Source organism: Acipenser ruthenus, chromosome 16 (assembly GCF_902713425.1).
Source record: "Acipenser ruthenus chromosome 16, fAciRut3.2 maternal haplotype, whole genome shotgun sequence".
In the NCBI taxonomy this organism is placed as follows: domain Eukaryota; kingdom Metazoa; phylum Chordata; class Actinopteri; order Acipenseriformes; family Acipenseridae; genus Acipenser; species Acipenser ruthenus.
In genome coordinates this window covers 28,012,553-28,033,557 of record NC_081204.1, presented here as the reverse complement: position 1 = coordinate 28,033,557, position 21,005 = coordinate 28,012,553, and the positions used below count along the sequence as shown (strand labels likewise).

Here is a 21,005-nt window from a genome sequence, read left to right as displayed (position 1 = left end):
TTTAAATCAAGGATTGTTTTCAGATCAAGGTAAAAATATGACTGCTCAAGAAATCATGCATGCCAGTCTCTCTCTCTCTCTCTCTCTCTCTCTCTCTCTCTCTCTCTCTCTCTCTCTCTCTCTCTCTCTCTCTCTCTCTCTCTCTCTCTCTCTCTCTCTCTCTCTCCCTCTCATTCATAACAATTATCGGAAACCCTTCACAGTATCCCTACTTCAGCAACTAACAGTAATTGGCTTTGTATCTTAGCAACAGATTATGAAAGGCCTAATTAACGTCACCTACAGTGAACGAAGGCCCCAGGTCCAGTCTAAATAGATGTTGCTGACCCTTGTACAATTAAGATCAGCCTCCAATACAAATGAAGCGGTGTTTGTAATGCAATGAAATATATATATATATATATATATATATATATATATATATATATATATATATATATATATATATATATATATATATGCACTGTAGTGGAAGTTGTGATTCACATAACAGAACATTTAAGGCTAAATTAACAAGAAGTATATGTAAAAATATGTACACCTGTGACCCCATGTCTACTACAGTGGACATTTATCTAAATCACTTGTAATTAATATTTAATCTAGTTAAACTGCACTAAAAACTAAATAAATACTTCCTTAAATGTTAATGAACTATAATCAATTATAATTATGTAAAGTAGTAATTTATAAATATATTATAATAAACTTACCTTTTTGACTTCCATAAAATGTGCTTGTTGACAAAGAAGCCATTTTGTTTGTACAGGAAATGGAATTTGTGCCCATGTGGAAGTAAAAACATGTGATATTATTGGAAAGCCCAGGACAGCCAACTGTGTAGGAATAAGAAGATTTTAAAAATGCAATGAAAACCAATGTCCAGGACAAAAGTCAATGGGCTGGGTCTTAGTCATATAAAAGAAGTAAAAGGAAAAAGGATATATACAGCATTTCAACAACCCAGTGTATGTACAGTGTGCATACTACAGTGCATTAATATAGCCTATAATAAATAAGTATATTCGTTTTAATTCACCAAAACAAAGATTTTCACAAAACACGAAATATCAATAGAAAGCCAGTAATTACATTTAAAAAGTAAAATAAAAAATAAAAAGATTATTCAGACCAGCACACCATTAATACTGTGTATTTGGAGATCTCTGTTATGGCCAGTCTAAGAATATTTTTTCTCAACACTGGTCATTATCCTTCAAAAGCAGCTTTTGTTGTAAAATGAATATGCCTGTTCATTTGGTTCAGTGCTCTATCTTTGTTACTCGTGATGGATTGGATTAATTTGCTCTAGTACAAACTTGAGCAAACCCTGTCCTGGAGTAAATGCATAGTAAATCAGAGATTATAAAAATGAAAGAAGTATTTTCAGAGCTGGTCTAGGGGTCAATAGGTCCTGGGTTCAAAACTGAGGGCAGTCCATTAATTAAGGTTGACCCAGGGTAGGGGAGAAGCATGTCTCTTGATGTTTCAGTGCCTCAGTTCTACACCAGCCAAAGAAATGTAATCCCTTTTTAAATTATGTTCAATAGCAATGTAGTGATTCCACTCCAGTGGCTAAGCATCCTATAAATGTGCAACTACAATCGTACGGGCAATTGGTAATTCATCCATACAGTAACTTCAAACACATTAAAACTATAAGAAATGCCATTGAAAGCATTAGCCAAAGTGTACTTGACTTTACCTAGTGTGTCTTTTGACGAACAGTACCACAGTGGTACTGTAACATGGTCTTGGTTGGTCTAGGTAATGCACTGGACTCCAAGTGGGCTGTCCTAGATAAATAACTGCATAAATAAATAAATAATATAATAAATAAATGATCATTAAAAAGTGTCTCAACCTCCACCACCCCAGCTCTCTGTGTAAGAATCTGCTCTCTCTCTCGCTCTCTCTCTCTCTCTCTCTCTCTCTCTCTCTCTCTCTCTCTCTCTCTCTCTCTCTCTCTCTCTCTCTCTCTCTCTCTCTCTCTCTCTCTCTCTCTCTCTCTCTCTCTCTCTCTCTCTCTCTCTCTCTCTCTCTCTCTCTCTGATGTGTGGTTCAGTCATTAGTGTAAGGCAGTCAGGGCAGCCCTGCTCCCCTGCTCCAGAGCTTCAGAACCTGCTGCACTGTAAATAGAAGCAGATGTGCGGGAGAAGCTTCAGCGAGGGCTGGCAGTCCTCTCCATGGATAATCACTTCCATGTGCTGCCTTGTTCCCTCACACACCAGAGGAAGGATGTGGTCAGAAAAACAAGATTGTTGCACGCTGTATACACAAAGTGATCATGTTTTCTCTCCTTTACAAAATTCACAAGACTCGGCTCTGTAGTTCATCTTTCTGTCACTATTAGCACTGAACCTTTACTTAGTTTACATTACTTCCTTATTATTACCCTTTGTCACCGAAAGCAGGAATGGAGGATTGCTATATGTGTTGTACCACTTCTTCAATACAATACATTACCTGTTTTGCTATCTAGGCAAATACTAAACTGAAAGACTATGTTAGTTACACGCATGCCGAACAAGTATATCACCCCCTTGACTTGCATCGAAAGCATGTATAGACTTGCATAGCATTAGAACTGACCATGCATACTGTCTTTTCATCAAAGCTAGACTATTTCTGAGATAGCCTTGCTCATATGCCGATGTTGCTTAGAAACAGATTTGAAATCCATATTTGAGTGCATTTAGAAGCCCAGGAGCTCCCTCCCCCATACTCCTAATATTTTTGCATCAAACAAATAAATGAATACAGGACTACTACATGACCACTCGAGTGTTCTTTAATAGCGATAGCCGTAGTCCCCAAACACTAAAATATTTAATAAACAGATACCAGAAGTGTTCTACGCCCCTAAGTGCCTCTGGCCTGTGGATTTGCATACTCCAGTTATTCCAGTCACATGTGTTGTGCACCATGTGTTTCTGAGTTGCGTGTGACCTCGACCACAGCTCCCTGAGCAGGAAGCCCACTCTACCTGACAATGGTCTCCTACCACAGGCTACCCTGGGAGTCTCGGATAGCTGGTTTCAGGCCAGGCCCTGGTGTGTGTGTCTGTCTCCCTTTAGAGCGTCTGGAAACTCGGGAACTCGGGATGAAACTCAAGCTGTGCCACAGAAAGAGGTGCAGAGCTCTGAAACCACAGAGGTACTGTAAAACAACCCAAATGTTTGTATTGTTCTACAAGCGAACTAATTCATCAACAGCCTAGTGATATCAGACCAGACAAGAGAGAGAGAGCGAGAGAAACACAATAGAACCTTTTCACAAAGTTGTAACTGAGTATTTAAAAAGTGTAATGTTCATGAAACATGACTCATGATACAGATGTTAATGATGATGATGATGTCATATAAACAGACATCCAAATGATTGCCTTCATGGTTGACTTTTGACACGAAGCTACTTGTTACAGCAAGTCCCATTCTCCCCCTGTCTTCTCAGAAGAACCTTTTCAGTTTAATTACGTACGGGTTGACTGCTAGTGCTTATCATCCCACTCAGTGCCTGGCAACACCCTGGAGTTCACTGTCCTTGAGAAGGACTGCATTCTCTCTGACATTACCAGCGCTGTGTAAACTCATCCCAGTCCCTTCTGCACACACTGACCCTTGGCAGACGGGCTGGTCCTGCATTAGGCAATCGTGATCTTCAATGGCAATGCAGTGGCATTCCGATGGTATAAATGCAGTATTCAAAATGCTGCATTTCCGAACCACTTGCAAATTGTATATCAAACCTCTCTGACTGTCACTCTATGAAATATGTTAAACTTATGAATGAGGCTGTCTGGCTTGGGGTGAGATATTTATATATAGATGATGGTATTATGAAAACCTGCCCTATAAACTTGCAGTGATATCTTATATTAAATTGAATAAATAACAGCTTGGCAATAGACCAGTGTTAATATGTTGTAAAACTGTTAACAACAATGAACAACATTGTAAACAGTAATACCGTACATCAAATAAAGCATGACCAAATGTATTAGAAAAGATCCGCTGCAGACAAAATGGTCTGCAGGTGGCTTGACTCATGTAAAGCACCCCCTAAGGTGCAGAGTGCAGTGGCCTCCTAGCATTGTGAAAGGTTTATGTCTCAGCTCATCGTGTTACTGAGATGAGCCAAAGGATTGACTGGTACATATCCCCTGAGCAGGGCTCTGCGTGGCTCTCTCCCCCTCGCTACACAACTCTCTCCTGGGACCTGCTCTGACAACAGCTCTCTCGCTCTCTTCCTGTCTGGGATTCTTTCAGGAGCTTCAAAACAGTCGCCAGCCTCATTTTCTTGTAAACTGAATGACCGCAGAGTCAAGAGACCAGTGCAATGTGCGGTGCATCCAATCATCAGAGGAATAAGGAGCTGTTCATGGACTCTGTTTACAAACCAATGCTGAGGCAGGAAGCCAAGCTCTGTTCCTAAGAGATGGGAGTCTTTTTTTTTCCTCTCACTAGTTTAACACTCACTAGTGCTGCATTTAGTAATACTAAAAGAAACTTAATTCAATGGCAAAAGTATAGCTATACAACATTCAACTAAACCAATGTGACGTTTTTGTTTGTAACTTCTTCACTACAGATACCCTCACAGAGACTACACAGTTAATTGTTTTTGAAATAAGCTTCTCCAGTTACAGTACTGGAGTTTTAAAGAAAACAATCTTCACCATCTGTGTCCATCTGTTCCTGATGAAATACTGTATCAAACAGTCACTCGTTGAGGGAGGAGAGCAGATATCAGATATGATGGGATCTGAACCAGTTAACCTTGCTACAACATCCCGCGGCTTTAAAAAAACAACTAAAATGGCTCTGTGACCCAATGGTGGAGCCCTGAAACTCCACTCAGCTGCTTTCCAAGTATCCAGATCAGGGTACTTCAGAGAAAGCTCTGTGATCTTCTAGCCACCCAGGTTATTTCAGCACTCACAGGCAACAGATCCCAACGAAATAAATGTTATTCAGATTATAAATAAAGTATTATAGATAATAAAATGCTTTCCTTGCTACATACTGTTATTCACTAGTAATAGGAGAAAATTAGAACTGTAAAAAGTAGATTTAATTGTGAGTTGGGGTTTATAATGTGGTGCCTTAAACAAGATGCTACTGGAGCAACGGGCATTACACATTAGACAAACATTGTGAACTCTCTCACCCCTTCACTGAGTTGATATGGAGCCAGGCTGTTCCTTCTCATGACAGGGTGTCTGTTCCACAACTGTTTACTGGATCTAATCTAATGCTCCCCCCCCCCCTATTATTCCCTCCAACTAACAACTAACATTCACACTCCTCACTGTAATACTGATGTGAGTTTGATAACAATCAGAGAAACACTGCCTCCTAGTGTACAACACAGTCAGGGCAGCAGTACTAAGGAGTGTAGTGGAGTTTAGAAACACTGCCCCCTAGTGTAATACAAATTAAAACACAGAGAGCTCTGCTTTTTTTTGCATAGTCTGCCTTATTATCCTAGCACCATCTAGTGTGTGTCAATGTTACTGCAGGCTACTGCACAGCACAGCATAGCTTTCAGATATTAATATAAACTGTACTGTAATTTAACTTTCGCAGAGCAGGCACCATTGCTGAAACCATTGTCTCATTCCCAGATGTATCTTAGACCTCAGTGTCAGAAACAGTGTATAGTGCATTGATTATGTACTAAGAGGCAATGGTAGCACAAGGGCAGCTAGTGTACAATGGTAGAGAAGAGCCATTGGTAGAATGGTATTGTTCCGCAGTGGTCATCCATTTCACACACCTGTGTGGTAGCGTATCTGGAGGACAGCTGTGCACTATGTGTTCCTAATTCATTGTGCTGCTATTGCAAGTTACGTGTGGTCAAAACAATGTTTTTTCAAGTGTTTCATACATGAAGCAAGGATAGCACTCGGGCAACTTAACTACAACTCGTATTGTAGTGTTTAAAATATGTATTACTCGTTTTTTTATTTTTGTCTCTAAAATAGATTTTTTTTTTTAAGGTTACAACTGGATTATAACCAAACAGACCAAGGAATGATGAAACAGCATGTGTTTGCTTCAGCTGAGCACTAGAGGGCCCCCAAAGACAAAAACTGTTACTGTTCACTCAGCTTGGCTTCTCAAATTTAGAGAAATGACCTGACCTGCTTTCAAGACAGCTTGTCATGTGTACCAGTTTTATAGGTTTCTAATTGTAGCACGGCTACCTCTGTTGATTAAGGTGAAGGAGAGCCGAGCTGCTATCACAATGAAATATCAGTCCTATCAATACCTTGGAGTGTATATCGACCGAGTAACCTGCAGACCCACAGTTTAGAACACCGGTGCAGCATTTCTAACACAGCCTTTGAAACTGTTGTCAAAATGCATGCAAGAAAAGTAAAATATACAAATTAGCTTGAAAAACTGTAAACAGATGTACTTAGAATCCAAAAGGATTCATCAACATTAAACGTAATAAAAAAAGAATGTAACAAGAAACTTTGGGGGAGGGGGCAAACTTATTGTGCTAACTGAATGTTTTTTTGTGAAATTGTAAAACAAATCCATAAACAAAACAAAAAAAAAAAACCCTCTCTTAAGGAATACTGAACAGAGTGTATTTCAAATACAAAAAGTGTGCAGGACCTTTTTTAACTTGGAAGTTGTTCAAAGAGATATTTTATGCCACCCATCTGAAGCAAAACGTTGAATTACCCAGCCCCCCAACCCCCTACCACCACACACACACACACACACACACAGACCAACTTTCAAAGTGAGTATTTCCTACAGCAGGCCTCATTTAATAGATTGATCTCAGATTAAGTATCATTTCCCGTAACATGACTGATTTTGACAAACTGCTGGCCCTAAATGAAAGTTAACTTGTGCTGAACATTACCTGAAATGATTAGCACACTTGTAATCTTCTCTTGTAAATATAGCCTGAACCTGCAGTGAACAAAATCACACCATTAGATTGCTTAAGTTCAGCATGAAAGACATACAAGGCGTTGTCACTTTATATAGTCTAATAAGTGAAATGCCTAACTCGTAAGAAAGGGCATGCACACTGGTTCCCCTAGAAAAATACTATTGGCATGGTTGTCTGATATGCTACAATAGTTTGTTTGGTAAAACATGAAACTCCATTTAGGGGTTCTGTCACAAAAAAGTAGGAGTAATACATGAAGTATTACTTTACTGGAAAGGAGGGTTGTGGAATCCCAAAGTTATTAATGAATGCTGTCTTTTGTTGTTTATTTACACTTTGTATTATGTTCTCTTTCAGTCATGGGTGTTTTTGAAGTTTAAAGAGATGGTTTCTTAATTGATCCATTTCTGTGTTGTACAGACATCCCTTTTTCTTTATGAAGACGTTTTTCAAAAAGTTTTTGTGAAATGTATTGTTGTTTGTTTTCCAATGAGGCCCCACTCCTGCAGGGCTATAATAAATAAAAATTAACAAATGTAAAAAATGTACACGCCAATAGGTAACCAGCCAAATACTGCTGCTTTATTGCTTGGAGATTAGATAGGTCTTATAATGAATAATTATGTCTTTGTTAACTTTTCTTTGCATCACGTTTGTAATAATGTGCAAATTCGTTTTCTCCCATCGAACTGGTAATTAATTTTCTTAATGTATCTATCAAATCAAAATGTATTAAGAGTTAGAAAATGTTAGCCTACAAAAAAAAGTAGCTACACTATGGAAAGGTTAAATGTTTTAATGATAAGTGTCAAAACAAAATACAAACAAGTACAAATATACAACATCTAGCATGAGTGGTATTTAGCATATTCGTTCTTGTATTTACCGGTGCAAAGGCAGTAACTGATTTTTATCTATGACAGTGCACCCTGGAGAAAAGGCATCTGCTCCTGATAGCTGGAACACCGTTGTGTTTTATATGGCCAAGCTTTGAAAGAGATCAGAGTAACCCAAAGGTTTCAAACAGTACTGAAAGGTCTAATTAAACTTGGTCAACTTGAAACTGTCCCTCTTCCCATGAGCTATACTGTACCTGCAAATGACATGGCATATTACAGGGCTTATTGTGCACCAAATACCACATATACTGTTCTATATAGCAAGAGTTACTGATAACATCACAGAGACATTTGGTATTAAGATCATAATCAGAACAACATATTTGAACAGTTTCATTACTGGAAACTCCTCTGTGAAGCTGTTTTTTTTAATGTTAAATACATATTTGGTACAGATGGTTAAAACAGCTACATGCTGCGATAAAAGAAATTCTCCTTAATTACCTTTTGTGGTGTGTTTTCTCTGTTTGACTAAAACAGAGAGAGACTTTTCTAGCCTCCCAGGTTATAACACAGAAAAGAATTAGCCAAAAAATCTGAAATATGAAAACATGTTTTTTTTAATTTAAAAATAAAGCTGCAACAATGCGTAGTATAAAGTTGGCAGCAACAATAAGCCATGAGACTATGAAAACCAAGTACTAAAAAGGTAGGGGGGTCTCCAACACAGAGCCCCCAGTAAAGGGATGTTGGAGATAGGAATGAAGTTGGGGTAGGTGCTGGTAGTGCAGTCATGGCTCCATTGGGTCACAGCTGGGTCTTCAATGAGCTTGATCATTCAGCAGCTTGGTACTGCCTTTTGAAACTGATATCACTTCTCCTCTGCTTTCCTTGTGGCCAGTTTAAGGGGGAAATATTGCTGCCCATCTCATAGACCTTGTGTCTGGGGGCTTTGGTCTTGTACTTTGTCTTAAAGAAAGCCAGGGATCGGAAGGAGGAGCTGATTGATAAAGGCAAACATGACCGTTCATTCCAGTAGCCATTGTCATTCAAATGTATTCATCTTTGAGGTATGATGAGTAAAACTAATAAGAAATCAACCTTTCCACTTGAGGTTTTGCTTAAGGCGTCCAGCATTCAGATCCATCCTTTGATCTGATGTGACTCCACTTGAATCACGGCAGAGGTCAGACAGGAGGGGGCATGTTCTGACATAGAACAGAAGGGTTAGGTGCCAGCTGAGGAACACACCGATAGTTTCTATAAATACAGTAGTAAAGGATAGAAGCTGCGAACTTGAAAAAATGAAGTTAATCAAGTCAGTATTCTTATCTTTAAAGAAAATGACACATTGGAGTTTAACAGTGGGTACATGTTCTTCTTGAATAACCCAGCTCCTGTATTGTATAGAACATCATTACATGAGAATACAGCTCACTGCGCATATAACAAACCCTGCAAGAATTGCTGTATGATGACATTTTTTAAACGTACTTTAACAATACGTAGTCATTACAGTGAGCTTCAAAACTCCTACTTTAAGGAGCTTTCATTTAACAACAATGACGGTGGAGAGCAATGACCACCGGAAATATTAAAGTTGCATCAGGTTCATTCTTATTAGCCCGTTATTTCCCTGATGCTTTGGAATTGTTAGTCTAATACAGATTTCATATGGCTTCAAATGCAATCTAATGCACTTTCAATTTGCCACAATATTATTCAAAGGTTTTTTTTTCTGCTCCTGAATGAAGCACAATTTTCCACACAATCCCAGGGGCCTAGATTGTACATTTGTCGATGTTTTGTCAGTCTGTCTGTCCGGGCTACAGTAATTAAAAAGCACGCTGTGAGTTTATCTAGCCTCCATCTGTAGCCTAAATCAGAGATCATGTGGGTTCAGCTCATTTATCTCACAGACTTCGTTTAGAAAGTCATTAAAACATATTTTAAATGGAAATGGTACATTACGATCAGAAGAGAATGCTACAAGATATACAGCAGTTCTGATGTCATTTATACACTGCATTAATATTAATGTAAATTCCTGGCTACATGCATTAGTGTCAGAGATGTAGTGTACATCTAAATGGACCTTCTTTAGCACGTTTTCTGATTGGCTGACAGGCTATTTACAGAACCGCTTGCCAAAGCAATTCTACATAGTAAATGTGATGACAAGTTTACCTGACAGCCTGCACTATTAAAGACAATTAATTGAAACCTGTTGTCTGAGATCATTAACCTAAGTACTGTAACAGGTTGTGTTAGGAGGTGCTATTCTACATCTTGTGGATGAAGATCACTGTGACCTTTTATGGTACTCTTTTGTATTTCACATGTTTTGTATATGTAGGTGGTGTTCCTTTTCAAAGAGGCCATCATCCCTGGATTCACGCTGACCGGCTATCTGCCCAATACTCCACATTGCAAAGAAGAACGAATGGCCGGCAGGGATCCGTGTGGCAAAAAACAAACAAAATCAATACAGAAATTTAAAATACTGTTTCTAAAAAATATTTATTGATTATGTTAATTACTTTTTATACAGGAAATAATAAATAATGATTGTTCTTATTAAAAGTATCCTCTCATTTGTAAACTTTCTTATGTTCTTATATAAAAATAATTGCTAATATAATGGCCAAAAGATATAAGAATGACTTTAACAGTTGTCAGGACCATGGGGCTCCCTTTGCATTTTTCAGGTCTTGTCCAGTGTTGAAGGTTTCTCTGATTTGGGCCTTTTTGGTGAATGCAGCTACTGCATTAGGGGATAAGTCAGTTGGACCAACACCCACCATTATTCCCTTTGTGGAGTCACTGAGATCCTTCTGCTTTCACACATGGCTTCTGGGTCACGTGACACATCATGTCTCAACATACATTGTAGACTGGTAGATTTTCTAATTGTACTTGCAGTCTTACATATACTCCCATTTTATGGCCAATCAGTGTATTGTAGCCTATATTTTTTTTCAAGAGGCAAAAGTATTTTTTTTTTCTGTACTAAAATTAATATCTGTAGTCAAACTCCAGCTGAACCATTGACTCATGGAGCACTCAAGTAAATCAGAAATAGAATAAATAAATATATAAATAATTTAAAAAAATAATTATAATAATAAATAATAATTCAATTAAATCACTTCAAAAATGCTTTAGTGTAGTCTTCATTTAATGGGCTATTGGAATCATCAACAGCTTTTCCTCCTAAGAGGTGCTCTGCAGTAAACTCGGTAGTAAACATAGGCATTGCCAAGCCACAGCAGGACCCCTAGGACTCGGGAGACCATCTGGAGGAGAGGGGCTGCCCATACACAGCCCTGGAGCAGCGGGAAGACCAGGCTGTGGTCTCCATGGAAACTGAGGCCTGCTCGCTGGAGGCTCTCTGCAGCCTGTAGAACGGCTAACTCCCCCAGCACGGCTACCCAGATCAGGGTGCAGGCCAGCCGGGCCCAACGAACTGTCCTGAGGCCCCGTGACTCAGCTGGCAAGAGAGTGATGAGCAGGACCTCCAGACTGAGGCAGCTGAGTAGCAGCAAGCTTGCGTGCTCATTGGCGTTCAGGAGGTTGTGACAGAGGCCCTCCAGAAAGCTAGGCCGGCCAGCCAGTAGTTTGACATCCGTGTAGCCCTGGAGGAGCTCTGCGATTTGGATAAGGACCAGCACATCTGCTTGAACCAGGTGGGAGATGAATACTGTGGTGGACTTGCGAGAGATGGAAGGGGACTGGAGGGCCACTGCTGTGTAAACGCTTCCCAGCATTCCAAACACAGAGGCTAAGAAGTTCGAAGAAGGCAGGATCAGGTACTGGATGTATTTCAGCAGCAGGTACCTTCGTAAAACATTTCTGGGGTCAGTTTCTGGGCGACTTGTTGAATCGCCATGGTTTCTGTGTAAAAAAAAAAAAAGTCTTTATTTATACATATAGTTTCCTGCATGCATAGTTAAAATCTGTACATAGGCATATTATTCACTGTTGTCTGTCTGAAGTTCAGTCGCAGTATTTGGTTTATACAACATAAGTTGCTGAAAAGTAAACTTTTTCACTCCCTGCTTTTAAGTATTTTTACTGCTAAAGACTTTGGCAGACATCAGCGTTTTCTGTTTATATGGCCTTCGTAACGCAGTAAATTTTAATTGACACATACAGTATTTGCTTCTACTGTTTAAGCCAAGTAAACACAGATACTGTAGGCAGCTGCATGCACTATCAGTAGCATATACAGCACATGAAATCGAAGCCCATTTCAGATCCAGATCAACCGAAGAAAAACACTTTTAAAGAAGAGGTTTAAATACAGCAAAGCACTTGTACATTTGTACCATTTGAACATTTTTACAAAATATTATATTTTGTATTTTAAGAAATAGAAATTCTCATAGATTTTGTTGGAGAATAAATAGAGAAACATTAGACTTACACATGTGTATGTGCCGCGTTTCCAGGACGGAGTGCACCAAGCAGACGTAAAACTTATTCAAAAGAAAATAATGATCTTTATTTGTTTTAACGGTATTACATCGTTTCTAAACCACGGTTTATAATTATTTGATCTTTGTTTTGCAGCTCAATGTTAACCACTAATGAAAAAAAAAAACAGAATCTATCACGTCCACATTTTTCACTGTACTCATGCGCGATTTCGATTGCGTGGATTTCCACTCTGAGTGAAGAAGCAGGCGTCTGGGGATTGTGTCTGGAGAGCGTTCTGTGTTGCTTGTATTTTCAGTGAAGCACAGTGTTTAAAACCCCTGATGTACAGTACCGCTGTGCATGCGTCGAGAAAATCATATGGGACAGACTTAATCCATTGGATATGTCTGATCTTGTGCTCTGTCAGCTCTATCGATTACCAAAACAGAGCCTCCTCCGTTATAGATTAAATACGAGATGACCATCAATATATGAACCAAAGGAATGCTGCCGCCTTCTGACTAAATATTACTGTCGTGTTATGCTTAGAATTAAGAATGTCCTTGTTCTCTTTAGAGACCGTACTTCGTGATCTGTAAAGTTTTTTCTTGACATTTTTTGCTTATCGAATGCAAAGGCCAACACGTGAAACTATGGCTATTTCCCTTCTCTGCTGCGCCTCGGTCGCAACGCGGTCGTTACTTCGCCAGGAATGATTGCTTTTTGGTGCACTTGGCTTGGAATTTACTTTTAAGTCGGTCTTAAATTGTAAGTAGTAACGACGGCGTAATTTAAGCCTGCTTGGTGCACTCCGCCCCAGTACCGTGATCCAAACAATGTGTCCGTGATACCTGATGTATTTTCCTACCCGTGCCTTAAAAACTGCAGTAACCACAAAATAAATAAATAAATAAATAAATAAAAAGAACACTACAAATCCCCAGTCTCATTAACACCTGTACTGTACTTACATTTGGTGATAAGAATATTTTGTAGAGAGACCCATCTTTGCATCCGTCCTAGGCAGTCTGAACTCAAATAAACCTTTTCTTTCTCTCTGTCTGTGATACTTCCAAGCTTCAGCACAGAACAGCCTACAGTGCCCAATCACTGCCTTCCTTTTGTGATGATTACGTCTCATTTTGGGAGCTGTTCAGGGCTATCCTAACCCCTGTCTGAAGCCAGATGAATAGGGTGAGATGACGTGTTTTGACTTTCGTAATACTTTTTTTTTATGGTAATTAGAATACTCTCCAGGATTCTGAGAAGTTTGGGCTTTTCCCATTCATTACGCAATGTTCCCCAAAACAGACTCAGAACTTGTATATGGTCTGTCCTAATATACCTATCCATACACCTTTTCATCCAGCTGTCTGTCTTAATTCCCCTATCCGCGTGTCTTCTTTGTATTTGCACGTTCCGTTTTGCTTCTAGGAGCTATTTTAATGATCTAAATAGTAACAGGTCTAAATATCGCCACCCTTAACCCATTCAATCTCAAACTGCTATCTTTAACTGGTTTGATCTAATTAATGGTAATAAAATGGTCATTTAAACATCTGGGGGGAAAACATCAGCATGATTCATAAACAGAAACAGTGATGAGATTCAGCTCCCTGTAGATCCTTAAAATAGAACCACATCTGTCTGTAAATGTGTTGATCAACCAGCTATAAAAAGAGCAAACCGTTTGGAACACATATCCAGCACAATGCAGCAGACACTGAGAAATGTTCATTTTAGAATAGATGAAATCCAGCATGTTTTACTGTTCTTATTCTCTGATTAGTATCAGGGGTGTGTGTTTGTGTGTGTGTGTGCGTGCGTGTGCGTGCGTGTGTGTGATTGAGATTGTTAGCAACAATAATAGCAACATCTGACAATCCCAAATCTTCTGCATCTGGTTCCAGGCAGTTAAATACCAGGAAAATCACGAGGTTTGTAACTTGAGCCACAAGGCCCGTGGGCTACACAGTATGGTTTAGTTCAGGAAAGCAGGGCCTGTCTGAATGAATAAAAAGCAGCTTCTGTTCAAAACACTTACGAAGCTGGAAACTGTGAGTATAATCCTGTCGCTGTCAGTCCCATTGCATGAGTTAACGTATTACGTCAAGGGGAAGAGTTATTCCTTTGACTCATGAGAATATGTTGTAACACTGACTGTGTTTTTAGTGGCAACCACTGACATGTTTTGATACCATGAGGTATATTTTAATGCTCTAAACAGTAGCAGGTCTACATACCACAGACCAAATTTCAGTTTTTAATAATTGTATGTAGAAATGTGGATAAGTGGGTTAATAAATCAACTCTTTGGGAAAATCTTGGATTAACATACAGTAAAGTTCAGAAATGTTGGATCATAAAAAAAAAATACAGTCAGAGAAAAGCTGTGCTGTACAGCTGTGGCCAAAAGTTTTGCATCACCCCATAGAATTAACTAATTGTGCTTCATAAAGGGTTCTGATTGCCGTGTTCTAGATTTTTACTGTTTCTGGTTATATATATATATGTATATAACTGGAGAGAATGGTTCTGTATGAGCTGCAGTCCCCCTGAGAGGTCCGTGGTATAGTGCCTCGAACACCAAGCCAGTGCATATCTTGATTATTGCCCCCGATGGATGAGTGGTTTAAAAGGTTTTATTCTCATGCTCAGAGGGGACCCTAGCACATACTCAAAGATGTGATCTGTTGGCTGACATATGCCTTGGCTGAAGCTATTGAAGCTTCAAAAGCTTTCAATGTAAACGGGTGATAATGTGAAAGTACTGGGGGTCAGCTGATACTTGTGAAGGCTGTGAGAAACCAGACATAAAGTCGCCTCAGTGTTGTTTGTTTATAGGGTTTCTCTGCAAGAGGTATCTGGGCTGTGTCCAAAAACAGAAAACTTGCCTTTAACATCTCTCTCTGGTGTTAAAGGTGTTGCCCGTACCTCTACTTTAGAAACCCTTCTCTTGCTGATTGAGTTATCTCATTGGTTCAGGCAGCTGTTGTTTTTATATAAGATAAGCAAAACGGTCAACACAGTCAAACAGAATACATTATTTGTCTTCACAACTCCAGTATAAATTGCAAACATTGAGAAGCTTCAACATAAATAAAAAGGTGTGAATTTTTATTTGAAAAAATATATATGTTTATAAAGTAGTTCACAATAACAGTTAAAATGTGATTTGTTTATTGATTAAACTTTTTGTAACACATGATTGTAATAATAGGTTTACCATTAATGTAATAGAAAAGTAATGTCAGTCATTTATTTACCTGTTCTTTCCTTGTCCAGCCCTATAAACCTCTGCAAGAGCCAATGGGATGATGTATTAATAGTGTTTCTTGTGCATGCTCATCAACTGAAACACTTGGCCTGCAGGCATTAAGACCAAAGTCCTGGAATATTATTGTTGTTCCTGCTCCTGGGGGAAGAAAAACATTGCAGAATCTGTTGTACACAGGGAATCATTAATTCACAGTTATTTTTAAAGAAGGGTATTTGCATATTATTGGTTCTGGGTTCCAAAAATGTTATTCTTTATAAGACATGTATCCACCCCCCCTCATCACTCCCATTTTAAAGATGACTCATGTGTCAGATTACATTAAAGAAGCCTGTATTTTGTTTTGAGAATCTCTTGCATACATATTCAGCACCGTGAACGCATGAATCATAAACATAACCGTTTATGCTTCATGAATTCTGAGGGGAATTACGTTTTGTGCATCATCAAATAAATAAAATCAAAGTGGAAAAACAAAGGGAGTATATACAGTACTGTTGAAGTTTTCACAATAATCCCGGACCCACGGTGTATATACAGTACTGTGCAAAAGTTTTAGGCAGGTGTGAAAAAATGCTGTAAAGTAAGAATGCTTTCAAAAATAGACATGTTAATAGTTTATATTTATCAATTAACAAAATGCAAAGTGAGTGAACAGAAGAAAAATCTACATCAAATCAATATTTGGTGTGACCACCCTTTGCCTTCAAAACAGCACACAGAGCCAACAGTTTGATAGGAAGCTCTTCTTGGATAATAGTGGAAGAGAATGTTTTGAGAAACCCCTTCGAAATACAACTAGGAAAGAGTCCTATGTATATATTGACAACATTCATTGAAGTTTTTCTTTTCTCACTGGAAAAGAATTCCCAAAGCCTTGTCCATTTTTTCTTGTCATGTCAACAGGACTGGAATTACAAATACAGAAATATTACAATGTCACCTCTGTGTTTTTAGAATACAGTATCTGTTGGTCCCCAATTAAAATGAGAAACCATGCCAAATTTGATTGTTTATAGGTTTTTGATAGAAATTAGTTTTTGAAATGTTGAGGCAAATTGACCACAGATAACTTTAAGACCTGACCCCTCTTGAATTATTAAAGATAGTAGATTTCTGAGTCTGTTAACAATGTCCATATCCTCTAACATTTCTGCAAAACCAAAACCATAACTTAATTCCAGTAAAATCATCCTCCCCTGCATTCTTTTTCAGAAGTCTTGTCCCAAATGTATTTTTTCTACAGTGAGAAACCTCTTAATATGGTCATGTTTGTATACCTTCAGTTTGATCACATAAAGTGGTTTGTTCTGTAAATTATCTTTTTTTTTTTTTTTTTTAAATAATTTAGTCGTTGCCAATTTTTTTTTTTTTTTATTATTATTTTCTCCCCAATTTGAAATGCCCAATTATTTTTTAGGCTCAGCCCACCGCTACCACCCCTGCGGTGACTCGGGAGGGGCGAAGATGAACACACGCTGTCCTCCGAAGCGTGTGACCTCAGCCGCCCGCTTCTTTACACACTGCGAACTCACCGTGCAGCCGCCTCAGAGCTACAGCGTCGGAGTACAACGCAGCTCTGGGCAGCTTACAGGCAAGTCCGCAGGCGCCCGGCCAGACTACAGGGGTCGCTGCTGCGCGGTGAGCCGAGGACACCCTGGCCGACCTAACCCTCCCTCCCCCCGGGCAACGCTCGGCCAATTGAGCGCCACCCCCTGGGAGCTCCCGTCCATGTAAATTATCTTTACATAATGGCATGTTAATCAAAAACAGCAGTCTGTAAGTATGTTATGTCAATAGCCAGACTCAGAAGCCAGGAAACTGCAGTACAAGCGCACTTTAATGAACAAAAAATAACACAAAAGTACAAACAAAAAGGCACAAGGGCAAAATAAAGGTTTAAACAAAAATACAAAAACTGTTCAAGCTGGGCAAAAAACAACACTCTCCAAATGACCCCCTGGGCTCTCCTTTCATGGGATGTGGTTGGAGCCTAATTAATCAATAATTAAGGATGATCTAATTAAGGCTCCAGCCACATTCTCACATGTTTTTGGCATGGAGGAATTAACCCCATCTCTGCCAACTACCACCAAACACCAATAAATATACAGAGCTCTAGCTCTGCCACAAATACATACTTGTATGTAAAAAGTACAAAACACATTGTAGTGACATTTTCAAGTACAGCAGATAAAAAGATTGCAAATTGCAAAACAATGTATTGTAAAGTACATCAATAAACAAAAACATATCCTGTAACTAGCAACCTAAATCTCATAATCTCAACCTAAATCTGACAGTTTTATGTGGCAAATTTGTTTCACCCTTTTGACTTTTTTTTTTATCCTCAAGGTGCAGATTTGTGTTTCTTCAGTCTAATATGGGGCCTATAAAAAATTCTTATCTCTTCCATTTCCCCCATTATCAGTAGAAAATGTCACATTATTTTCAGGTTACAAATGTAGATGTTTGTGGTCTTTTAGCACTTAGTACCACAGTTCAAACTCTTGGCTGGCTTTTCTCAAATTATAACTGGCAATTGCAAGCTTACTGCATTACTAGACTTTTAAAGATAAACAGAGCTGGTTCTGGTCAGTACTTCAAAATACAATACTTAGAGTAAAGTGGGGCATCTCCACACACATTAGGTTAATTGAGCAATGAAGTATTGCTGGAATCTATTAGCAAAGCATGATAATGAAGTTTGGATTTGATTGCTTCAAAAATAAGTAAGTTAAAGATAATGGTCTCCATTTTAATTCTTAGTAACCATAAGGTCAAATTTTCTTAACGTTAAGTGTATAACAGAAAACATGGGCCATTTACAATTGAAGCTCTACTGGCGCATCATGCAACTTACATTCATTTGAGAAAAGAAAATGTGACTGATGTGACTGATGTGATACTCTATTCCCAGAAGAACTAATGGCCCAAATGTGAACTCAGTGCAAATGCCTTCTTCTTGGAACGCCAATTCTTCACTAATACTTAGAGACAAAAATATATTACAGAAAGCTTTCCTGTGGGAAAATCTTATTTGGAAGACATCACATTTTAAATAAGAAAAGCAAATGTCATGTACAGTAGCTCCTAATTATATAAATTATACAAAAAAGATGCCTTTATTTCAATCAATTAGTTTCTGTTTCAACTCATTCCCAATGAGCACAGCTGATTCCTTTATTCCTTTCTGAAGACATGTGAACTGAGTAAAAAAAAAAAAAAAAAAAAGAAAACACATACATTTGAATCAGATGTGCAGTAAGTAAATAGTGCCAGAAGCAATGTTTTCTTGATTTTTTTTTTTGTTTAAATCAGTACATTATATATTATTTCAACCTTGAAGTTGAATTATTATTTTTTAAAGCAAACATTCTTGTTGGTTCAGTATGTTAGGACAGAGTTTATGGAACAGATTCTGGGCTAATTTCAGTGTCTGAACAAGAGGAGTAATAGCAATGTATTGTAATAACAACAGACTTGGTGCCTATCTGAGATGTTAAATGTCAAAGCTCTGCGAGTTAGAGTGGCTGCTTTGTCTAATTTCATTAATCTAATGAGGGCTGGAAGATGAAACCTACAAGATGTTACTGTTCATATATTTGTCATGATTGTATTGCTGTGTGTCAAAGAGGAGACACAGGACATTATTTATTTGCTGTCCTGTTTTTTTTCTTACATTTATGCTGTTCCATTCTACTGTATTTGGTTCGGGAAAATTAAATTTCGTGGAAGGAAAATAAAGACAATTTCAGTTAAATACCCCCCCAAATATTTCACAAATTTTGATTTAATACTAAAATGATTATTATTATTATTATTATTATTATTATTATTATTATTATTATTATTATTATTATTATTATTATTATTAATTTCTTAGCAGACACCCTTATCCAGGGCGACTTACAATTGTTGCATGATATCACATTATTTTTACATACAATTACATTATTTTTTACACATTATTTTTACATACAATTGCCCATTTATACAGTTGGGTTTTTACTAGAGCAATCTAGGTAAAGTACCTTGCTCAAGGGTACAGCAGCAGTGTCCCCAATCAGGGATTGAACCCACGACCCTACGGTCAAGAGTCCAGAGTCCTAACCACTACTCCACACTGCTGCCCTGATGTTGCTTTCTCCATATCCTGCTTAAGATTTTGCTTCATTATTAGTGTTCTAAATAAAAAATCCAGAACCATAGTTTTCCTAGAATTAAAGTACAGCCTTGTAGATAAAGGTTGTAATATCTGAAGATGTTATAAAATTCACTGTCACTTCATAGAAGATGTTATAAAATTCACTGTCAATGACAAGCATAGAAAACAAACTATAACATGCACATCAGAATATAACATACAATCATCAAAGCAATTTATTTCTTGCAGAATTGTAAATCCTATTGTTTCCTTGTAAAATATCAGAGCTCTAAGCAGACCGTCACACTTGAGCCACTGTCTGCCTTACCTGGTTTGTTTGCTTGGATAATGTTTGATAGAAAACAGAATTGACTGTATTAGGTTTGGTGTTTTAATTTGTGTCTCTAATTTAAAAAAAAAAAAACACCAAGGAAAAAAATGAACGAGTGAGAATGCACAGTTAGCTTACACAGGGTTTAGAGTTGAATGAGAATGGTTTTATTACAAGCTGAAGAGGTCAGGAAGTGAAATGCGGAACCAAGTTTTACCCCACTTTCCCACTCGCAGACCAGGGCTCTAGATACAATTAGATATCACTAGTCTCAGGTCCAAAGCCACATTACTTTCCATGGAACAGCTATTTCATTAACAAACGCATGTTGGATACAATCCTGTACCTTGTTAATGAACCATTTAAACCTAACCAACAGATGCTATGATGCTTCTCCTAGCCTGGGGTAGAAGCGGAGGGGTGTGTTTCAGAATGACTGTTAACCACATACGCTATGTATTAGAAAAGTAGAAGAAAAATAACTGTCAAAAAAGCCCAACGTCAATTATTTTACCCCGCCGTACAATACATGACATTGCTCCTGTCTGTATGTTCCTGCCACAGATAGTACCTTTTTTATAGTAACTTATTTTATTCTGGTGCATAATGCAACATTAAAAACCAGTCACACTGCCATCTGTGAACCCTAAAAGCACAACACATAGCAGGTTATCTGCAACTAACATTTGATTCTGTATTAATCATTCCAAACAACAGCCTAGGAGTTAGCAAACACAAACAACTACCGGTAACTGCTCTCCATTACTTATTAAGTAATTATAAACTTAGGCATAATAGGCTACAAATATATATATTTCCGGCACATGATTTATATTTTAGCCGTATCTAATCAGGTTAACTGCAGTCAGCTGTTGATATATGTAATGGAAATGACAGAGGTTTCCGCTATGCTTTAATAATGTAGTATACAGGAGAGTGGAGAGTATAATAAACTTTATAAAAATCTTTTTATGTTTCAAAACGTGAATATCCTAATAATATACAGAGGTTTTTTTTTATTTTTTTATTTTTTTAGTGTATGAGTTCATTTGCTCGTTTTTATATATTTCTGTG

The 21,005-nt window shown here is 38.0% G+C and overlaps 1 protein-coding gene across 1 annotated transcript in view; it reads right to left on the bottom strand.

The window, feature by feature from the left end:
• Window positions 1-10,268: 10,268 nt before the first annotated feature.
• Window positions 10,269-21,005, bottom strand: part of LOC117412060 (lysophosphatidic acid receptor 6-like) — a 29,133-nt gene continuing 18,396 nt past the window's right edge. The window contains exons 2-4 of the mRNA XM_058989274.1: window positions 15,443-15,591; window positions 13,148-13,351; window positions 10,269-11,651 (exon numbers count right to left, since the gene is read on the bottom strand). Coding sequence (XP_058845257.1) covers window positions 10,955-11,651; window positions 13,148-13,317 — 867 coding nt within the window. The 5' untranslated portion in view covers window positions 13,318-13,351; window positions 15,443-15,591 and the 3' untranslated portion in view covers window positions 10,269-10,954. The remainder of the gene's footprint in view (window positions 11,652-13,147; window positions 13,352-15,442; window positions 15,592-21,005) is intronic.